The sequence below is a fragment of the Scaptodrosophila lebanonensis genome, unplaced genomic scaffold (genome assembly GCF_003285725.1).
Source record: "Scaptodrosophila lebanonensis strain 11010-0011.00,11010-0021.00 unplaced genomic scaffold, SlebRS2 tig00000024-arrow-pilon, whole genome shotgun sequence".
NCBI lineage: Eukaryota > Metazoa > Arthropoda > Insecta > Diptera > Drosophilidae > Scaptodrosophila > Scaptodrosophila lebanonensis.
Window position 1 is genome coordinate 21,577,563 of NW_022060538.1, and position 21,743 is coordinate 21,599,305.

The following is a 21,743-nucleotide window of genomic DNA, read 5'->3' on the forward strand; positions in this document are numbered from 1 at the left end:
ATTAAATTTGAAAACTAAAATATCAACAAAACGGAAACCACGGAATTGGTAGAACCATTTGAAACTGAATCGTAAGAACTAGTTCGATAGCTCGGTAGGACAGCTGTTCATTGAACTAAATCGACAGAACATTTACTTAAATGAATTAAATGCGCAACAAGTCTCAATTTACGCATTTAGGGTGCTCCGAAAGATCAAATAATTGGTTTGCATTTACTTGGCGGTGAGAAAGAAGCGCCAAAGTAATGCAGAAGTTATCAACAATTAAAACAGCTGCTAGCGCAGAACCACACCGGCCGCTAAATTCATAACAAACACACACGCATACATACTCGTAAATACCTCGCCAATACGAACTTTTCAGACCAACCAGGATTTGATGAACAAATTGGCAACTAAATGGCAGCGAAAGAATCATTTCGCGAGAGGCAGACGCAGGAATTGGAGGTCATAAAAGTAAGTATAAATCTGCGCATGTTCCTATGGATGACGAAATAATTGTCGGCTCTTTCAGTCAATTTTCGGAAGCGACGTGGAGGATCTGCGGCCCTACAGCACTGCCACGCAATGGAAGCCCACAGACATACGCATACTGCTCACACCGCTACGGGATTCGTCCAACGGACAGGCCCAAGCGTATGTGTGCACCAAACTACATGTAACCTGTCCGTCTAAATATCCGAAGCTGTAAGTTGAGGCTGCCATTGACATATGCTTGCTTTATATGCTGCATTATGCTTGCAGGGCGCCAAAAATAACGCTGGAGGAGTCGAAGGGCATGTCGGACCAGCTGCTGGAGGAGCTGCTGCAGCAGCTGCAGGGGCAGTCGCAGGAGCTGCGCGGCGAGGTGATGATCTATGAGCTGGCACAAAGTGTGCAGGCTTTCCTGTTGCAGCACAATAAGCCTCCGAAGGGCTCTTTCTATGACGAGATGTTGCAAGCGAAGCAGAAGCGCGAACAGGAGTTGCTGGACATGCAGAAGCAGAAGGAGACGCTAGAGCGTCAGACGCTGTTGAACGAAGTGGAGCGTCGCAAAGAAATGTTTAAAACAGAGGCGAAGAGGCGTGGCGAGCCAAGGCGCAGCATGAGCGAATCGAACCATCGGCATCCCAGCTCGTCGGAGAGTTCGGAGAACTCGTCCCCCTACTATCGCGGCCACATCTATCCGAACAGGTGTCTGGATCATCGCAACACCGAGACCTTGTACTTTCACAAGGTCGGGCGGCAAGTACAGCGCGGCTGTTGCCTCGGTACGTGCTTCTCTACGTCCACTTGGAAGTATTTTTATCTCGCTGTTTTTTCAGGTCATTCGCAACGCGGCTGCATTGCTTACACAGGCATAGACATCAATAGCGGCCAACTGTTGTACATAACTGAGTGGAACATCAAGTACTCGCAGCTGGAACAGCCCTGCGGCAGTGGCGGAAAGTGCCACTGGCAAAATACGGATCCCAAGTGCGCGGGAAATCATCGCGTGGACGAGCTCATAGCTTCGATCGAGAAGCAGGTCGCCGTTCTGGCGCAACTGCAGCATAAAAATCTCATTCAGTACGAGTGTGTATTGTGCATTAAGCGTAAGGAAGGACTGCTGGTCTATTTGGTGCAGGACTTCTTGCTCGGCACAAGCGTCTTTAGCATCTCCTCCTCCCTCGGGTGGTGCATGGATGGTGCCCGAATGGTGGCCCGCGGCGTGCTCGATGCTTTGGTCTTCCTCCACAACAAGGGCGTATCGCACAGCCACCTGCTGGACTCGACTGTTTTCATGGACAACGCAGGCACTATACGCTGCACGGACTTCTCATTGGTCCCCAGTTTGCTTGAACTGATTGGTGGTGCTGGTCAGAGCAGCACACGCGGCGATTTGCCGGCTCTGGGCGCCCTGGTTGAGGGTCTGATGCCAACTAATAGCTATGAGATGCGGGACTTTGTGGATAAGTAAGTGAATTCCAAATATCCTGTAAAATCGGGCTAAAATAATATAAACTTTTTAATATCCTTCCTAGGTGCAATTCAGATCGAACGCTTTCGGCTTCGGAGCTGCTTGAGCATCCTTTTCTGCGCATATTTGTAGACAATGCGACACTGCCGCAGTCCACACAACGTCGTGGCTCCTTGGAGACCTCGCCCGCACAGCGTAATGTTGCGGCGGTGCCCTTTCAGATGCCTACGCTGACGCTTAGTCAGTCCCGACTACGCACCGAGTTCGAGGTGCTGATGTATCTGGGTAAGGGTGCGTTTGGAGATGTGTTGAAGGTTCGAAATATATTGGACAATCGAGAGTACGCCATCAAGCGTATACCCCTGTCCTCTCGTAATCGGCAACTGTACAAGAAAATGACACGCGAGGTGGAGTTACTCTCGCGCTTGAATCACGAAAACGTGGTTCGCTACTTCAATAGCTGGATAGAAAACCTCAACGATGCGGACGCTGCCGAGCTAGACAAGGTAATGGGCGGAGAGTGGTCGCAAAGCCATGAGAGCACCAAGCCTGCCAAATCGCCGCAGCTGGGCGTGGCCGTTGACGAGACGGAAAGCTCATCCAGCATGTGGACTGGTTACATGTAAATAATTTTTGGTCGATCAGTAGAGCGACTCATTCTTAGCCTCTGTTTGCAGGCCTAATATGGAGGACTCAGACTCGGATGGAATTGAGTTTGTGGACTCAAACGGACAGGTCGCCGTCTACGAAGATGATGACAACGACGAGGACGATTCTTCGCGACTCAAGGCCACCTCTCCACGTCCCCAGATGCAGGTCATGTACATTCAGATGGAGTTCTGCGAGAAGTGTACGCTGCGGTAAGCTATTTACTGAGGCTTGCATTCTATAACCAAAGCAGACAATAGTCGTATGATTAGGAACTACCGTAATATCGGACAACGTTCAAGTGAAGCTTAAATCGGTTACCTGGTAACCTGTATTTCATTTAGGATCTTTAAAGTTTAACCCCACTTGTGTAGAGCTCAGTGTTGTGCAGTTTTCCAAGCTTAGTAAATGTTGTTCTCCCTTTTCGGCACGCAGCACCGCTATTGATGATAATTTGTACGAGAACACAGATAGACTATGGCGCTTGTTTCGGGAGATCGCCGAGGGATTGTCGCACATACATCAACAAGGCATCATACATCGCGATTTAAAACCCGTCAACATTTTCTTAGACTCGCACGATCAAATCAAAATTGGCGATTTCGGGCTAGCTACAACGAGTTTCTTGGCATTGCAGTCGCATGGTAAGTTGCAAGAAAAGGGTCGAGGGAAACAGACTAGAATAAATGACTAGTTAGTGTTTAGTAGCTCATCCTCTACTTTTGGACTTGACTTCCTCTTCCTTTAAAGTGCAACTTTTATGATAAAATTCTTCATCTATAGCAGATGGACCAACACACACGCCAGCACAGCAGCATATTACCTCCACCGAGGATGGCACAGGCACAGGAAAAGTGGGCACTACGCTCTATGTGGCCCCTGAGTTGACAGGCAATGCCTCCAAGTCGGTGTACAACCAGAAAGTGGACATGTACACGCTGGGCATTATACTCTTTGAGATGTGCCAGCCCCCATTCGACACCAGCATGGAACGCGCCCAGACCATTATGGCGCTGCGAACAGTTTCCATAGTAATACCCGAGCACATGCTGCAGGATAACAAATACGAGAAAACCGTCAAGGTGCGTGTCTCAACTTTTAAGTAACACAGCAAACGTAAATGATTTACTTGTTCAAACTGTCTATTAGATTCTGCGTTGGTTGCTCAGCCACGACCCCGCACAACGACCCACCGCCGAGGAGCTGCTCGTGTCGGATCTGGTGCCGCCTGCGCAGCTGGAGGCGTACGAGCTTCAGGAGATGCTGCGACACGCTTTGGCCAATCCACAGAGCAAGGCCTACAAGAATCTGGTGGCCCGGTGTCTGCAGCAAGAGAGCGATGCGGTGCTGGAGCATACGTACCACCTGGGCAGCAGTCGCTCCATGAAGTCCTGGAACTCGCCCATTGTCATGGATGACATTGTATCGCTCAGTCCGGTGATCGAGTTCGTCAAGGCCAAGGTTATCAACCTATTTCGCAAGCACGGAGCCATCGAAGTTGACTCCCCGCTGCTCTCGCCACTCTCGGCGAACAATCGCAATGCCAGCTGCAACGCAGTCCATTTGATGACCCACTCCGGTTGTGTGGTCTTGCTGCCCTGCGATCTGCGCACTCAGTTTGCTCGTCACGTCGCAATGAATGGCGTGAATCTCATTCGTCGTTACTGTGTGGATCGTGTGTATCGGGAGGAGCGAGTCTTCAATTTCCATCCGAAACAGAACTACGAATGCTCCTTTGACATCATCACGCCCACGACTGGCAGCCACTTGGTCGATGCAGAGCTCTTGTCCCTGGCCTTCGAGGTGACTAACGAGATACCACGCCTGCGCGAGAAGAATATCATCATACGCATGAACCATACGAATCTCCTGCGCGCCATCCTCATCTTCTGCAATGTTCCAAAGTCTCAGTACGGGGCTCTGTTCGGCAATATCTTGGATTTCATAGAGTCTCGCATTTCCCGCTTCCAGTTTCATTCGAGCATTACACTGATCATGGAGAGGTCACGCACCTCTGCCCAAACGTTGATGGACATGCTGCTCGCCAACTTCTTGTTAACTGGGTCGCGCAGCAGCGTCGACGACTCGGCCCTAAAATCTCTCGTTCGTGGAAAGGGAGAGGCTGCATCCTTGGCCCGGGGCGCCCTGCGTGACATGGAGACAGTTGTGTGCCTCGCTTACAGCTTAGGAGTGACGGTATGTGGCTTTTTCAGTCGATCTTGATTCTTAGATATACTTATCTACATTGTATTCCCTAATAGTGTCCCATACATATATGGGCCGGACTGCCCATCAGCTTTGATCGCGCCAGCAGTGGGGGCATCGTGTGGCAAATGACCGCTGACTTGAAACCGAATCGTTCGGGGCATCCGTCCGTTCTGGCCGTAGGCGAGCGTTACGACAGCATGCTGCATGAGTTCGAGAAGCAGGCGCAGAGCTACAACGCTTCCTTGCCCGCTCGCGGTGTGCTGAGTGGCGCCGGTTTGTCATTTTCGCTAGACAAACTGGTGGCCGCCGTGGGCGTGGAATATGCCAAGGATTGTCGCGCCATTGATATCGGCATCTGTGTATGCGGCACGCGGCCACCCTTGAAGGACGTCACATACATTATGCGACTGCTTTGGTCCGCAGGAATACGCTGCGGCATTGTTGAGGCAGCCAGCGGTGGTGGGGACGAAGCCCTAGACTTGGCGAGACTTGGAGCCCTACACGTAATAATGGTGGCCGAGAATGGTGGTCTGCGTGTGCGCTCCTTCGACCGCGAACGTTTCCAGGAGCGACACCTAACGCGTGCCGAGCTCGAGCCCTTCATACAGAAAGTGCTGCGCAGCGACATCTCCGGCAGCGCCAGCGTCGACTACGTCAGCCAGCTGTCAAGCATGAACGTCTCCGGAGGGGGGCGTGGCGACAACGGCCTAAGCACCTCCAGCTCGAATGTGAACATAAAGAACAACTACACTCCCAGCGGACTGAGTCAGCTACCGAATGTGCAGGTGGCCTTCATCATTCATGACAAGATGACTGCCAACTACCGGAGACGCCTGGAGAACCAGGTGACCCAGCAGATGAGCTCGACGCTGGCTCAGTTCATCAAGAAGGAGTCGTTTGTGGTGCTGGTGGTCGAGCTGCCGCCCTCGGTGTTGAATGCCATTGTGGGTGCAATCAATCCACGCGAGATTGGTAAAAAAGAGACTGAATCGGAAATTAATATTGTGATCGAGAGGTGTGCTACATGAGAGAACATCTGAAGAACTGAACTGAACTATTCTAACCTAATAATGTGTTGGCCTATTCCACAGATTTCCCAAATACAGACGCTATATATCGGAAATACACGAGGAAGTTGTAGACTATCTAAGCGAAGCGAAAACACCAATTGTGGCCTTGTACAGCATTTCCGATTCCTACTACCGAGTTATCATCTAGAGAGGATTGGCGCCAAGCGCAACCGAGAGAACTGCAGTGGGAGTTAGCTTTGGTGTTTTTTGCAATTTAGTTTAAGTTCAAAGTTTATATAAAAATATTTTATACTGATTGGCCGCTGAATTCTACAGAGCTACAAACTAATTTGTACGCAAACATTGTCGGCAGAACACTTCTAATAACTTTAAATACAAATAGATGCATACATAGTGTTAAGAAGAACCCATCAAATCAATTTTAATTATTTCTTATCCGAACAAAACAAACCCGTGGAGAGCCCGTGTGGTCTCTTTTGTGAATCTTTAGAGAACGTGCAATGCTTTATTATATAGACTTATGATCTTCTATAGATCTAGATAATGAATCGTTAGCGGCCTTAACGTTTAATGTTCGTTAAAGTAAACTGCAGTATGATAACAATAAAGTCAGCGGCATACGAGACGAGGAATAGCCAGAATTCATTGTCCAGCACGAAGAGCCCCAGGATCGAGAACTGAAAAGTGGATGTGGGCAGAAGAAACAACGGCGTCCTTTGCATGGCCTGCGAATCGTGGAAGTGATTAGAATTGCAAGTTATTTTTCGAATGCTGCGACCACCTGCTGCTTACTCATTCGCTCGGGCACATAGCACTGCTCCAGACAACGGTCGCGAAGGCGCGCATGCCGAGCCTGGCACATGTAGGCGACCAGCACGAGGGCGTACAGCTCAATGGTGACGAAGAGACAGTAGTTGGACATGGTCAAGGGCACTCCGTGCTGGGACACGAAGTAGTCCAGCATGGCGTACATGTTGGCCAGAATGTTGAGAAAGTGTCCGATGAGGACGAGAAAGATGCCCAGCTGAAAGCATTGTACGAACGTCTCGCACAGCTTCAGCAGCTGCCGTTCGCGGCGCAGCAGACGTCGGCGCTCGGAGCGATCTCCCTCGTACTGCTGCCAGTCCTGCTCCAGCCTCCCCAGGCCAGTTAGCATCAGCAGCAGGAGGGCAAAGATGCCATTGGTGTAGACGGTGCTCAGGTGCTGTACATACTGCTGGGCAGCATAGGCGAGCAGACGCCACCAGGCCAGAAGACGCGCGTGGCGGCGCAGGAAGGGAACGTTGCAGAGCAGCTCGTACGAGGAGAGCAGCAGTTTGGCCCACAGCAGCAGCAGCAGCTGTGGACGCCGCAGCCCCTGCCGATGCAGCTCTAGACGCACCACACCGTTCAACAGCTTAGCCAGGTGCCGGCGCCGCCAGATGTGAGCCCCCAGTAGCACCAGCGAGATAATCATATCACTGGCCATGGTCAGCTCCGCAATGGTCGTGAACAGATCACTATGCGCCACATTCGTGGTCCCGTACAGCGCCATAGTCAGGCGAAAGAGCAGCGGCGCAACTATCCACAGACCAACCAACTTGAACAGGGCTCCCGAAGTTATCAACCGATGGCTGCGATAGACACCATGGCGGCGGCAGTAAGTGAGAGGCGCCAAGTCCACCAGCTGCCACAGCCACAGCAGCAGGCAGAGGCTAAGCGTGCCAAAGCGCTGAACCGGCGCGTGCAACCAAGGCAGCATTTTGCGGCCAACTGACGATTTGAAATGGCCACCATCTACTTGCCAGGACCTGTGGGACCCAAGAGCACGAATCGTGCTCCACTCAATTCCACAAATTGCAAACGGTTTAGACTCCAGCTTATGTAATACTTCAGATTTCGTACCATATTTCGCTATATAGAATACGAGCCAACTACTTTAAAATTCGATATCTAAAAACAAGATCCCTATTTAGATAAATTGTTTAAATGCAGCCGCGTGACCAAAAATCAGATTTGTATACCCTGTACCCAAAGGGTAAAAGGGTATATTAGTTTTGTGCGAGTGTGCATGGAACACACATAAGGAGGCGTGGCAGACCCCACAAAGTATATATATTCTTGATCAGGATGACAAGCCGAGTCCGTCTGTCTGCCCGTATGTGCGTCTGCTTGTATGAACGCAAGGATCTGAAAAAGTATAAGAGCTAGAATAACCAAACTTCGTATCCAGATTCTCCTACGCCCGAGAAAGGGCAAGTTTGCTCATTTTTCCCGATGCACTCCCCCACTTCCCACTATTCGCGATTTTCTATAACTCTCGGTATTCTTGGAATTTTAATTAATTAATTAAATTTTTTAATACATTTTTATACCCTGTGCCCGTAGGGTAAAAAGGGTATATTAGGTTTGTGCAAAGTATGTAACATGCAGAAGGAAGCATCTCCGACCCCATAAAGTATATACATATATTCTGAATCAGAATGACAAAAGAAATCGATCTAGACATGTCCGTCCGTCTGGATGAACGCAAGGATCTCAGAAACTATAAAGAGTATTTAAGAGTTGAGCCTGCTCGACTTTATCATTCCTTTCTTGTTATTTCTCGTTCCACTGCTGTCATATCTGATTAGCATTCTCTGGAGAGTAATCGTTTCTAAGTCTGGTATCAACAAACGATAATCATTTTGAAAACATTTTGCTAAACAATATAAGTACAAGTATATGTACTATATGTTCGGGAATGAAGAAGTTATACTTCAGTTTCTATGCATATCGCTGGGTATTGATAATCGTACATTTTAGAGATAACTTATTTTTGTAATTTAATAAAAACAAGACAACTCGAGTGACTAATATTTGTCGCTAAGCTTCGTCAAATTTAAGCGACATTCTGGATAAAGTGCAGTGCAGTCATGACTCAATTATTAGGGACCAACTTTATATTCGCAGCCATAAATATAGTATTCGTTGTTGGTAATCTAAGCAATTCAGTTCTAGGAAACCAATAATTTGCAGTACACAATAAATATTCCCATTCGATTGGCTCCACTAAGTTCACAAGTCATCTGTCTCATTTCCCGAAAATATTTGGATACCAAGTTCTTTCGTAACTCTGCTTCTTCTTCCATTGCCTATGATGCCTGCGTTTTCGAACTGTGACGGCTGGGATAAGTGTTGTCCCCCTGTTTATATCTTGGGAGAGAGGTGTTTGGCAGTCTATTTAGGCTATCAGTGCAGCGAAATCTTTTACTGCTGTACGCTCAAGTAGTGGTCGTTATCGCACCCCGGAGTATTAGGCCATTTGGAGATAAGCGCGTCAAAGTGTGCTTTCGATCGATAAATACACATACATATGTATGTATAAACGAATAACAGGCATTGTTATTAGAGAAGCAATTTTCGTTATTATTGTAAGTGTTCAGAAATAGTTTGGGTTCGCTTCTCGGTTTGGACTGAAACAGTTAGTCAGTCGCATTTAATGTGAATAAATGTTGTTGTTGCTTGCTGGTATAAAATATAACTTCGAATTGCCTATAACTGTCATTTAGAAGAACTCTCCTGAGATCTAGGACTCACGCTTCACACGTAGGTAGAAAGTCTTGGTGAGCGTGGACATGAAGTTGGGCATTTCCTTCATTTGATTTAAGGCCTCGTTTTTGGTATTTGATTGATATTCATAGGCTACCTTGCGATTGACCGCGGTCAGTAGACGCAATAGCTCCGTGCCCGAGGGCTCGGCGGCTTCGCCCTTGGCCGCTGCATTGAACACCATGCAGAGGCTCTGTATGAACCAGGAGCCGTCCTCGACATTGCGAAACGAGAAGTACGCTGTACACAGAAAGATGAACAGTTATGAAATTCTAAGAACAGAAGTATCCCCTTCGGAACTTACTCTCAAAGGTGGAATAGAAGACCAGCATATCCGCCGTACTGGGTATGGCGTAAGTCACTGGTTGTGGGGGTTGTGCGGCCGCGGGCATCGCCCGCGTCATTACACTAAATGTCTCGAACTCCACCGCTTTCTCGAGATTCGCTCCTCGGCAGGCCTGTATGAAGAAGAGCTTCGGCTTGTTCACCAGGGTCTTGCACTTATCGCCTAGAAAGGGGATCCACAAACGCTCCACTGGATAAGCCATGTCCTTGGCATAGACCTTGCCTTCGGTTCCATGCGACATCACCACCAGCACCAAGCAATCGTTCTGACTATGATCCTCAGCGGCGACTGCACACGGAAATAGAATTGGCATGCTGGTTGACCTTTATGTATAATAGTCGTTCAATGGCATGCTCACCCTGCTTGAGGACTTCATAGAGATCGGCAAAGGTCAGTTCGTTGTAGGTGCGGACGCTAAAGCCGTAATTCTGAAGGGTGCTCTGCATTGCATCACGATCCCGTTCGGTTCCCATGCGCGTCTTCTGTCCCTTGACTTCTTTGTGGTTGAAGATTAGAGCCACGCCCGTTCGCTTACAATTCTCATAGGTGTCGTCGGTGGTGGGCCTTGAGGTGATGACGCGATTGAAGTCCGTGGGCGGCAACTCCGAAGAAGGCGACTTGGCGTATTGGGTGGCATCCGCTTTGTCTTTTTTCGACTTCGATTTGTCTTTTTTCCCAAAGAGCGAGAAGTCCGTGTCATCCATGTCTGACTGTCTCCGCTGGCAACCAATGACTAACCCTATTATTTCCAATGTCGAAAGCTCGCAGCTCTCTTGCGATCGTTTTATCTTATCAATGCAGTGCGCTTATCACTTCGCTTTCTGGCTGATAGTCGCCTCTAAATACCACAGCTACTCTCCTACCAAAACTCTCACTCTCATTGTAATTCTCTGTTTCTGTTGCTGGGTCTGTGTCTAGGCCTCTGCTCGTTGATTAGCCTGCTCCACGGGAAGTGCTGTTCATTGCCGGCAATTTGCTGCTAATAAAATGAGTTTTGAGTTGCACGAGACAATTCGATTTGGGGCACGAGTGGGACACGCCCACCAAGACCGCCCAGCCCCCTTTGGTGTTGTTGTTCTTGTTGTTTTTTGTGAGTCGTTTGGGAGCTGGAAATTACAAACATCCGCCAGTGTTTGCTGCGACGTCTGCTAATGTGTTTTCAATATTTTTGGCATGGGTGCTGCGCAAAAAACTTAAAGCAGAACGCTGGGCGCCACGCAAATCGAAATTTACACGCACTTTAGCGCACCCACACAAACACTTACACACACACACACACAGTGTTGCTGGCACGCACACAAAGCAACGGAAACCGGAAATGAGTATGGCACCCAAAGTACCAAGCAATTCTTAGTACCGTTGTAGCGTACAGTACCAGAAGAGAGCGAAAGAGACGCTCAGTGTAAAGAGCGCGCCAAGCTGAAACGGAAGAGCACAGAGTGTGCGGAACGAATGGAAGCGGAACATGTTGCAGGCAAGTTTGGCGAGTGATGCACAACAACAATAACAATTGGCGATAATTAATAAAGTTTAATTTGCTGTGATTGGAAAATGATGATGTTTGTAAACTATTTACATTTCTGCCCATCTAAAGCCGTGCCATAAAAACGACTAACGGTTCTATGCACATTTATCAATAAATAAATAAAAAAGACTCACCACTGACATGCACCGATAATTAAGAGAATCGTCATCTTTTGTGGCTTTTGTTCATTATTTATTGCAATTTTTATTAACAACAATATCCAATAAATGAAATACTGCAAATATATCAGAAAATAAAACAAGTTTTCATTGAATATTATTGTTAGAAAAGGTTTACAGAATTTCATTTGAGAATCAAAATAAAAACACTCTTCCAGCAACTGAAGTTTGTCTTACATTCGTTTCCTGGTTAAATTAAATTAAGCTTCTTAATTGTGTTTGTTTCGTGCTCACAAAAATATAATTCTAATAGTTTTGACGACAGCCAAACTTTGATTTTAAGAACTGCTTTCGATGCTCGTATAGGAAGCGTAGTTGGGGAATATCGTTTTAATAAAATCAGCAAAATATTAGTTTTCTTTTCTTTTTTATCACGATTTTGATATAACACAGATGAGGAACCAATCACCTTTTTGCATATGATCAATGTCTTTTTTACACGGTTTTTTCTGGAACCAATCTACCGTGTAAAAACAGAATTAGGTGTATAATACAATTAAATAAATACGTTTAAGAGAACGCGTAGAAGGGATGAATCTTTAACGTATTCCTATATTTTTATTTATTATTTTGAATATACTGGTGAATCACTTAAGCTCCAATTTTCTTTAAGTGCATTCTGGCTTAAATCAATTCTGCTACATTATATTTAAAGTACAAACTTGTACATTGCAATTAATTGGTAATTATTTGATTGTGTTTTTTATATTCATGTAATTATATAGCGTAGTTATTGCCAATATCGTGCTGCTTATGGTAGTTGTATGTATGTACTTAGTAAGTGTGTTGGTCTACAGTATATCCCTTTCTACCAATTAGCGGTCCGATGCTATCAAATTGGCTAATTGCTGTAGTAATTGAGCTGCTTATAGTATTTATAAAGCAGCGTATGTGTTTCCTTAAAATATGTTCGTCTGGATATATACTATATACAAACATATATATATGTAGCGTTTATACAAGTTTGGCCGCATCATTTAATACTGAACCAATTCCATTAGATTACAGTGCCCTTTTATGTGTTGCACTCAAATCTGCTGCGAGTGCTCGGCACTTATTCCGTGCACACGCCAACCACAACAAACTTCAGTTACAGCAACAACAACAACAACAACAACAGCCATAGGAATACGGACAGCACTAACAACAAGAATGGCCAGTTGAAGGCGCGACCACAGACAAAAATCAAATGCGAGTTTCTGCCGTTGCAGAGCAGGAATAAAACAGCATCAGCGATGTAAGAGAAACATTTCAAATACAACAGCAACAGCAACAACAACCACAATTGCGACAGCAACAGCAAAGCAGCAGCAGCAGCAACAACTTCGTTCCATTTCATTTTCGTTTTTCGGTTTCAGTTGCGCGACGACTTGCAATGCGAGCGGACGTGAAATCGGTTTGAAGCGCATACGAGTAGAAAAGTTAAAGACAACGTAGCAAGCGTAAGAGGAAAAATTCAAATAAAAACAACAACAGTAGCTTTACGCGTGTGCATCAGTGTTTGTGAATTGTTAAGTGTCGCGAATAGAATAAATCGTGTAAGGCGCCCAAGAGGTTGCCTTCCTTCAGAAGTTGTGTGAATCGGCGCTTTAATTGTTGTTGTTTTTTTCTGATTATAAAAGTCAAGTCGAATCGAAAATATTTGCGCGGTTGCAGCACAATAAGAACAAGTACGGCAACCAACAGTTAGGAAAGCAACAACTACACTCAGTGCCATTTATGTGCCGCATATACGCGTGTGGGTGTCTCTCTTTCTCTCTCACTCTCTGTCTCCCTTCTGTGCAAGTAATAATCTCTGATATTGTATTTACCAATTAAATCATATTAAGTGCATAAATCAGTGGAAGCAACAGCAGCAAAGTGAAGTGCATCAAGTGAAAAGCAAGGAGGAGACCCGAACAACTGCAACAGAACAGCAACAATCGCAGTCGCAGTTGCAGTCGACGTCGCTGTCACCGTCGCCGTCGCCATTGCAGCAGCCAACGGCATATCAAAAGGTGTGAGAGCAAAGCACAAGTACTCGTAGTATGTTAAGGAGGCGGGATGAGTGCTCGTGATTAATAATCAGCACGTTTACTGTTACCTACACACACTCAGAGAGGTTGGTGTGTGTATGTGTGTGTGTGTGCAACAAATTAGGGTGGTTCACCAAAATGACAAAAGCAACCAAGACCAGCGAAATGAATCCAAAAAGCCTCGGCTGAAATATGCCGCCAAACGCCAAAACGAAATCAAATCAAAAAGAGAACGACAACAATGGCAACGAAAAATGGCAGCGCGCTTTTAGGCGCCCTAGCCCTAGCCGTTGTCGCTGACGCTGCGCTAAAAAATGCAAAGCGCAAAAACAAAATAGGAGAACGAACAAAAAATTGTGGGTCGGTAGGGGCTATTCAAAGCACATGAAAAATAGATTAAAACGCGAAATGCTGAAACAGACGACGAGGACGACGACAAAGCCGAGTCCTGAAAAAATTCAAATTCGGCACATAGGCGCGCTTATTGTGCCGCACACGGCAGCAACGACATCAACAACAACAACAACATCAAGTAGCAGCCCAGCGACGTTATTGTGCCACAAAAAAAAAGAAAGGAAGAAAAGTTTTTGTCGCTTACGGCTTAGACCGTTTTAGCCATTTTCGTGATATGGAAAGGGGGAGGGGGCGGGCCTTGCTATAGGGAGTAGGCAAGTGAATTCCACTTGTGTTGCATGTTCGGCTGCAAATTGAGTTGACTGCAAATCTAATGAACCCTGGCAACAAGCCGCCCAAGCTGCCCAAGTTGCTTTCCCCAGCATCAGCGTCAGCACGAATGCGCTCCCTTAAATTGTTTGTGCGCCTCGGCCGCGCGCTCCGACACACACCTTAGTCAAATATTTAAGATACTTTATGGCATGCCCCAGCTGGCCAAAAACATGCCACGCAGTCAGCCAGCCAGCCAGCCAGCATCTGCTGCAAGGTGTAAATTCTACGGCCGGTTTGCAAAAATATTTATTTATGTGCCTGACATGACATGGAAGGGATGGGATGGGATGGGAGGAGCAGGCGCGGACCGGGGCAGCCAGTTGACTGGCATTGCGCTTTTCTCGACCCTTTTGCTCCCTGGGGGCAATTGGTCGGGTCGCAAAGTCCTCTTCTGTCTTCATAATTTTTTGCTGTTGTATTTTCTGTTGTTGCTGCTGTTGTACGAGTATTTTATAAACTCCGGTTGGGAAATGATTAAATATGCAAGCTCTCTGTCGCTTCAAGTTCATTTTAAATGGCCCGACGAGTTGTGGGGGTTTGGGCTCTCTGGGGCTCTCTGGGGCTCTCCGGTAGGCGCAGCAGCCACTTTGATGTTGCCCGTATGAGAGCTGACGAGCGGCACGGCAGAAGTGAAGGAGCCGGAGCAAGTGTTATAAGAAACAAACAAGTAAACAACCAACCAAACAAACAAACACTCATTAATTGTAACAGCAAATGGTGTGAGGCAAGCGAATGAATGAGCTGCGTAAATAAATGAATGAATGACTGACTGGCTGACTGGCTGCCTGGCTGAATGAATGCTCACGGCACACGGCTCACAAGCATCAATGGCTGACTGATGGTCTGAGTGACTGAACGAGTACGAGTGACTGTCAGGCAGTCAGGCAGGCAGGCAAGTTACTGTGAAGTGGAGCCGCTGCTGCAAATTGCGTTAAGTGGATGTCGTCAAAGCGAGTTGCCAGCGACAATTTTTATGAACTCAACAAAACACTTTACGCCGATGATGCTGGAAAATTGTGACTGCCCTGATGAGGAGATGATGCCCATGCCCATGCCGATGCCGATGCGGAGAGAGGCTGCCCAAGTGTCCGAAAGTAAACGAAACGCTGGGCCTGCCAACGCAATAAACGAAATTATGACGCTAAATTGAACACGAAGCTGCGGCGGTAGAGGACGAGGTCGCCGTCGTGCCAAAGAGTCGACACCGACTACAAAGAATAGCCATAGTCCGCCATAGTCACTCATAGTTGGTGGCATATAGGGGGTGGTGTAATTTTCAAAAGCAGCGCGCACGCCTTCCGTTCGACCCCCACCCGTCCGTACATTTAACGCGCGAATGAACCTAAAACAGCAGCAGCAGCAGCAACAACAACAATAACAGCACCAACACCAGCAATAAGCATCAGCCACAGAGGGTTGACTGCCTGGCCTGGCCTGGCTTGGGGTCGTGGTCTTCGTCGCCGCTCCGTTGTTGCGGGTGTTGATAACAGCCGGTCCGTCGCACACTTGCTCCCGGTTAGAGATGCGCCAGAGCTCCATGCCGTTGGTCAAATCCAAAAATTCGGAATCGATTTATTCTTGGGATGAAGCGACCCCATCAGCTCTGTTTCCTTCTGATAGTAAAGAAGACTGATTGGCTTCATCAAGTCTCCTCAAAAAGTTCTGCTAATTTGTCATCATCCAAGGTCTTTGTCACTCGCACTCAAAAGCCTCAAATGTAGCTCCTTTAGATTAAATATGGTTTACTATTTTTAAAGTTAACCACAACACCTCCTCATTATATCTCAAAATATGAGCGGATGATATTATTATTAAATTTAAATGCTTTTGAATGATATGGACATCTATTAGCGTATCAAAGTAATTATAATATGGCGCTTTTGATATTAGGAAATAAAGTGCAAACCTTATCCTTATAAAGAATAAGCTGTGAATGGCCTTCTTCTTTAATAAAACATTTCAATTATTGTAGAATTAGAAGAGCTGGAAGATATAGCAAGAATAGTCTTCTCTCTATCTCTATTTAAGCGGATTTTTCCAAATCGTAAGTATTGGAATTATGTAAGCCTTTTCCAAAGGTGTATCGGGAAAGATGAGTCACTATTAATTGTAGGCACTAGTAGAAATAGAGATCAAAGATATTAAAATCACAGTTTTCTAAATTAAGAAATCGATGAGATTTATAAATATAAAATCCATATATGCATAGATAACTCTGCTAGTTGCTCTATTCGAAATACTTGATACAAGTACTTTCAATTATAGATTGTCTACCAACATAAAACTATCCACTTATACAAGTATATTCATCTATCTAACTACCTCACTATATACATACTTGTATGTATATCGATCTTTCTTTTAATATACATTTTGATCTTTCTCGTGTTTTCGTGATTTGACATTACGACGACTCGTGACCAAATCGTAGCTTCAGAATAACGAGAATAACGAATCGCCCACCTCTACTCTATCTCTGTTCGACTGCCGGTGGCTATTCGCCCATTCGCATTCGCCGGTAGTCGACAGTTGAGCATAACAATAAAAGTCATAATAATAATAATAGACAGAGAAATACGGAAATGATTGTTGGGCGTTCACAAAGGGGTGGCTGTCAGCTTCACACGTTTTGTGCTGCGCACATTGGGGATGGGGGCAAGAGTTCGAAGCCATCGCTAGTTCCAGCCACAGAAAGCGGAAGGTGAAAATTAAGAAATTAGCGTGCAGAGCACAGAGTTGCGTAGCGATGGGGGCAGCTGATGCTGATGCTGATGCCGATGCTGATGTTAATGGGACAAACGCTGGGCATAGAGCTGAGGTCGGAGACTTGGGTTCGGGCTGGGACATGGGCTAGCAAGTAAATTGCTGGAAATCAGCGGCAAACCAGCAGGCAGGCACAAAGTGTCCACAAAGTGTCGCCGTCGCTCACTTTAACTTAATTATATAATTTGCGAAGCAAAGAGAAAGAGGCAGTGAGAGAAAGAGAGAGGCAGTGAGAGAGAGAGAGAGAGAGAGAGAGAGGGAATACGCGGCACTTGGGCGGCTTTTGGTTAATGCGGCGCGCTGCAAATTAAATGACTCGAATGCATTTAAGCCCAAATGCTGCCGTCGCAGTCGCAAATCATGCGCAAGCCGACGGCTTAGTGGCGTTGCAAGCATTGCCACTGCCTTTGCCGTCGAGCTTGTCTTGAGTGAGTCAGCAGGCAAGCAAGAGTCGAACAGGCAGGCAACCAGGCAGGCAGCAAAAAGTAAATAATCCTTTAACCACAAAGCAATTATGCAGCACACACAGCAGCAGAAGCAACCGCTGCCCGTGGCTGGCAACATCGGCGACATCTTGTCAGCCGGTGAAAAATTGCACAGGGCGCTGCACCGAAGCACCGGGAGAGAGCGGCAGGCCGGGACGGAAACAGGTTACTACTGCAGGCAGGAAATTACTTAAATACCAAGCCAAGCCAAGCCAAGCCAAAAAGCGAGTGAAGCTTACGTGGAAATTTAAATTGCCCAGGACTTCCAGGCACTTGGGCATGCCATGAGAGAGTCAGGCCGGGAAGAACCACCCGGGGAAGGGGGGGAGGGGAAGAAGGGCAGCAGTGTTTGTGACTGTTGCTGCGCTTTTTACTGCGTCGACCAAATGGCACACCAGCTTTTGGGTGGGTGTGTGAGTGTTTGTGGGTATGCATCGACCAGGGTCGGCTATTTGCCAGCATAGGTAGTACGTAGCACGGGTGTCTATAGAATGAAGTTGTGTGGAAGGGCTGGCACGTAATTGTGCGCTGCAGGGTTGCAATTCGGACGGGCATCGCCATCGGCAACGGCAAGGGCGCATTGATGTGTGGCCTTGATTAGTGAACCCTTTGTAGAGGCAGCTTTGTGGTCAGCGGTACACTTTCGAAGGTTATCGCAAGTCCTGGGCTTAGACAGCGCTCTGGACTGAGCTGAAATGCAGGCTTTAGGCGGATTTACGTAGAATCAGGATAATGCGTGTGTGTGCAAACAAATCCTGATGTGTGCATTGACAGTTGCGTGAATGTTGTTTCAAATGTGTGTGAGGAAGGATGATGCCATAATGTCATCTGTTACAAAACTAGACAAACTAGTTACCCTTAAGAAAGCTGAGCCGCATTCAAATAATGTTCGTTTATAAAGAAAAGAATGTTTCCTTCGAATATTGTTAAAATCACTTTTGAAAACGGATGAATGGAATAATACCTCTTCGTCTTTCCCCGATGTTTGCTCTCTCCAACCAAAAACAAAAAACAACCAACTAAAAATTCCAGCTAAGCGGCAATTCAAATTCTTTAAACTGATAGAGAAGGCTTGATTTTGTAACTATCTATGAAGATAGTTGAATTATTTATTAAAATTTATTAAAAAATAAAATCATATTTTGAATAAATATAAATATTTAGAGTATGTTAGGATTCAAATGATTCAGATTATGAAGCGACTTGAGGGGCTATCAGTCAGAGAAGAAAAAGATGGTTAGAAGACAGTTTTTACAAAGCTATCATACCCTTTCTCAAATCCAGTGATAAATATATCACAGAAATGCATTGATTCCTTAAAAACGAGCGGTTGAGTTAAGTTTTAAGAATGCGGAGATCCAAAAATACATTTAAAGCGTCTAAAATTTGTTGTTAGACCTGGGACATATATAGAAAGTGAATAGGCATTGAGTTGGCTTTATTCCCAAATATCTTTGCAAATACACCTTTTTGTCGGCCTTATATTCTTGTAGGTAGCAGCAGCAGCAATCTAAATACTTTTGCATCATTTGAATGCTTTTTTACTGCCTTTGTTAATATATTGAATGGATTATGTGCTCATATAATTGGGTGTCTCGTCCATCCTTTGTACGCACAATTCACTATTTTGCAACTCAATTGTTGGTCCGCACTCATTGCCCGACTTGAGCCCACAGGCCGGCTAATCCAGACAGTCCGGGGCATCTGCAGCCCTGGCTAGTGAGCAACGATGTCCAGCTGTGTCTGTTTACATTTCGTGGCCTTTCGCACTGGGAGTCGAAACGAACACACAACACACAACGCAGAACATCCAACAGGCGTCTTTTTATGGTCGCACGTTTGCTGCGCCCCAACCTGGGCCTGTCTGCGCTTCAATTTGCGCCTAAGCAGTGACAGCAGACAGTCAGACAGTCGACGATCCACCTCTTCTGCTGTGTGGCAGACAAGCGACTAGTCCACACACTGCCCCACCCACCCGTGGTGTGTCCAGCCATCTGCTTTGCCACATTGTCGACCTTTTAACGGGGTCGCGGATTTACATTTGTTGCTTGGGAAGAGCTACAAACTTACATAGCGCTGGCCACGTAGACCCATTCATAAAAACGCACGCAAAGGCCTCGGGGTGACCAGTCCAAGGGCGCTCTTGCCGGGCCTTAGACGCAGCGGGTTGCATGTCTGGTCGGCTCCAGTGTCGCTTTCGCAGCGACCGCTTGCGGTTGCAAGTTTCCCGTAGTTCAAAGAGTTGAGTCGAGTCCGGCGGAGAGGAGAGGAGAGGAGTGGAGTGGAGTCGTACGCTGGGTCTGCGGTTCTCCGGTGTATACATGAAGTCTGGCTTTTGTGCAGTTAAGTGCTTAGTTGCGTGTAACTTTAGACTATTTAACAGACTTGCACACGGTTGTGGCTACCTCTGACTTAGTGTCGGCCGCGCACCATGGGGCAAGCATCAAATCAGGTGGATTCAGATCGTCATTTTAAATACGAGTATGTTGTTAAATTTGAAATAGAAGCTACCATAATGAATTTAATAAAATGAAATTGATTTAGCTGTTCTTTGTATGATTTGTTTTACAAACATGTTCCAATATTTTAGCGAACTTTCTCTATTTTACTTTGCTAAAATGTATTGAATGGATTTTATTTGCTTATCAACAAATTTAGTTTGTTTGGCTTTATTTAAATAATGAATGAAATGGAGCTTCAATCAAAATTAATTTTGTAATTTTTATTTGGACTAGTTATTCTTATTTTATGAACTACTATTCGAACTGGGAATATTTCGGTTTATATTTTGCATTTATCTGGAACAAAGTCAGCACATTTCATATTTAAACCCTAAAACAAGGCACTTCGTAGATTTATCAAGTAACTGCTCCAGAAATGTGGTGAATGTTGAAGAAATGCACCGAATTTAAATAATGAATGAAATAGAGATTTTAAAGTCTGTCCAATCAAAAGTAATTTTGTAATTCCGTGCTTTTATTTGAATTACTTTCTGTTATGTTATGAATTACTATTCGAACTGGGAATATTTTGTTTTTTTTTTTTGCATTTATCTGGCACAAAGTCAGAACATTTCATATTTAAACCCTAAAACGAGGCAATTCGTAGTTGCGATTTGTTTATATTTCCCGAGTAACTGTTTCAGAAATGTTTTGTGGAAATGCACGGAAAAGTTTTGAGTTCACGGACCGCGATGGGCGTCGGTTGTAAAATAGATAGTATAGTGGGTATGCCTCACAAATACTTATGGTTAGAGTATAGTTTTGTGCTTTCAATGTGTCCCACAGTGCCGTGAGGTGCACATACATATGTGACGACGCTGTCGTCGGTGACAATGTTTCCTCGTTTGTCTTTTCTGCATTTATTTATTTTTGCAATTTTTTATTACAATTTACCGAGCTGTTGCTGTTGCCGTTGCCAGCTCCAGCCTGACCGCAATTTTTGTGGCAACATTTGTGTGTGTACGCCCGAGTGTGCGTTAATTGTAATTCCTCTTTATTTTATTAAACACCTTGGCATCTTTCTCTGCGGCTGGCCCACGCACATATCGAAATGTGTGTATGTGTATGACTCGTATAGTTGAACGAGCAGCAACAACAGCAAATCAAATGTATTCGCCTCATAAAGGAGGCAAATGCCACACGCAGCAGCAACAACCACTGCAAACGGTACAAGAAAAGCTGTAAAAAGCGCATGGAGGCTGTCGAGAAATGCTGCAAAAAAGCCGAAGTTGTTGCTGCAGTTAGTAGTTGCCTCTGCCTCAGCCGTTGCAATTATTTTCATCAACAAAGAAAAACATACAAGAACACACACACATAGAAATATATATATACGTATAGTCGGTGTCGAATGAACAGCAACCAGTCTGCCTGGCAAGCTGTAATCGGAGTCAGTCAGTGAGTGGCGGGGCGGCGGCAGTTTGTTGGAGGTAGCCTGTAAACAAAAGCAAACATTGCGTGCCAAAAATTCCGGAAATTTTTAAGAGTCACAACATGTGTAAGCTGAATTTTTACACACACTCCGCCGCCACAAGAAACGCACACACACACATGTAATTCATTTATTTCGCTAGTGTGTAGGTGTAGGTACTTCATTGTTGTTGTTGTTGCTGTTGTTGTCTTTGTCGTGGTCCTGCTGCCTGTGCTTGTGTTTAAGTGCTAAATTGAAATTCCAAAATTAAGTAATTTCTCCCCAAGGGCAAGTTGTGCAGGGCTCTCTCTGGTGGGCCTGCTGTGGGTGTGGGTGGACGAGTGGTGGGCGGGCGCGTACAGTGTTGTAAAACAGCACACATAAAACTACAAAGACGAC

General features: G+C 45.8%; 3 protein-coding genes across 5 annotated transcripts; 1 reads left to right on the forward strand and 2 right to left on the reverse strand.

Moving 5' to 3' along the window:
- The first annotated feature begins 171 nt into the window (after positions 1-171).
- Positions 172-6,241, forward strand: LOC115621770 (eIF-2-alpha kinase GCN2). Of its 3 annotated transcripts, none has more exons than XM_030515518.1 (11): positions 172-456; positions 515-687; positions 745-1,250; positions 1,305-1,935; positions 2,004-2,561; positions 2,617-2,799; positions 3,023-3,231; positions 3,371-3,669; positions 3,737-4,783; positions 4,849-5,810; positions 5,887-6,241. In XM_030515518.1, exons 1-11 carry the CDS (start codon positions 400-402, stop codon positions 6,011-6,013), a joined length of 4,752 nt encoding a protein of 1,583 aa, XP_030371378.1. In that variant the 5' UTR covers positions 172-399; the 3' UTR covers positions 6,014-6,241. The 3 variants fall into 3 exon arrangements, with proteins under 3 accessions (XP_030371378.1, XP_030371379.1, XP_030371377.1); XM_030515519.1 differs by having other exon boundaries at positions 3,374-3,669; XM_030515517.1 differs by having other exon boundaries at positions 745-1,935; positions 3,374-3,669.
- A 145-nt stretch (positions 6,242-6,386) lies between these two features.
- On the reverse strand, positions 6,387-7,567 carry LOC115621011 (putative gustatory receptor 89a). Its single transcript, XM_030514531.1, has 2 exons — positions 6,608-7,567; positions 6,387-6,551 (listed from the first exon to the last, which is right to left on the reverse strand). Exons 1-2 carry the CDS (start codon positions 7,565-7,567, stop codon positions 6,387-6,389), a joined length of 1,125 nt encoding a protein of 374 aa, XP_030370391.1.
- Positions 7,568-9,247: 1,680 nt separating this feature from the next.
- Positions 9,248-10,449, reverse strand: LOC115621774 (caspase-3). The gene is made up of 3 exons (XM_030515526.1): positions 10,101-10,449; positions 9,701-10,030; positions 9,248-9,636 (listed from the first exon to the last, which is right to left on the reverse strand). The coding sequence occupies exons 1-3, from the start codon at positions 10,444-10,446 to the stop codon at positions 9,374-9,376; spliced, it is 939 nt and encodes a 312-aa protein (XP_030371386.1). The 5' UTR covers positions 10,447-10,449; the 3' UTR covers positions 9,248-9,373.
- Between the last annotated feature and the right edge of the window lie 11,294 nt (positions 10,450-21,743).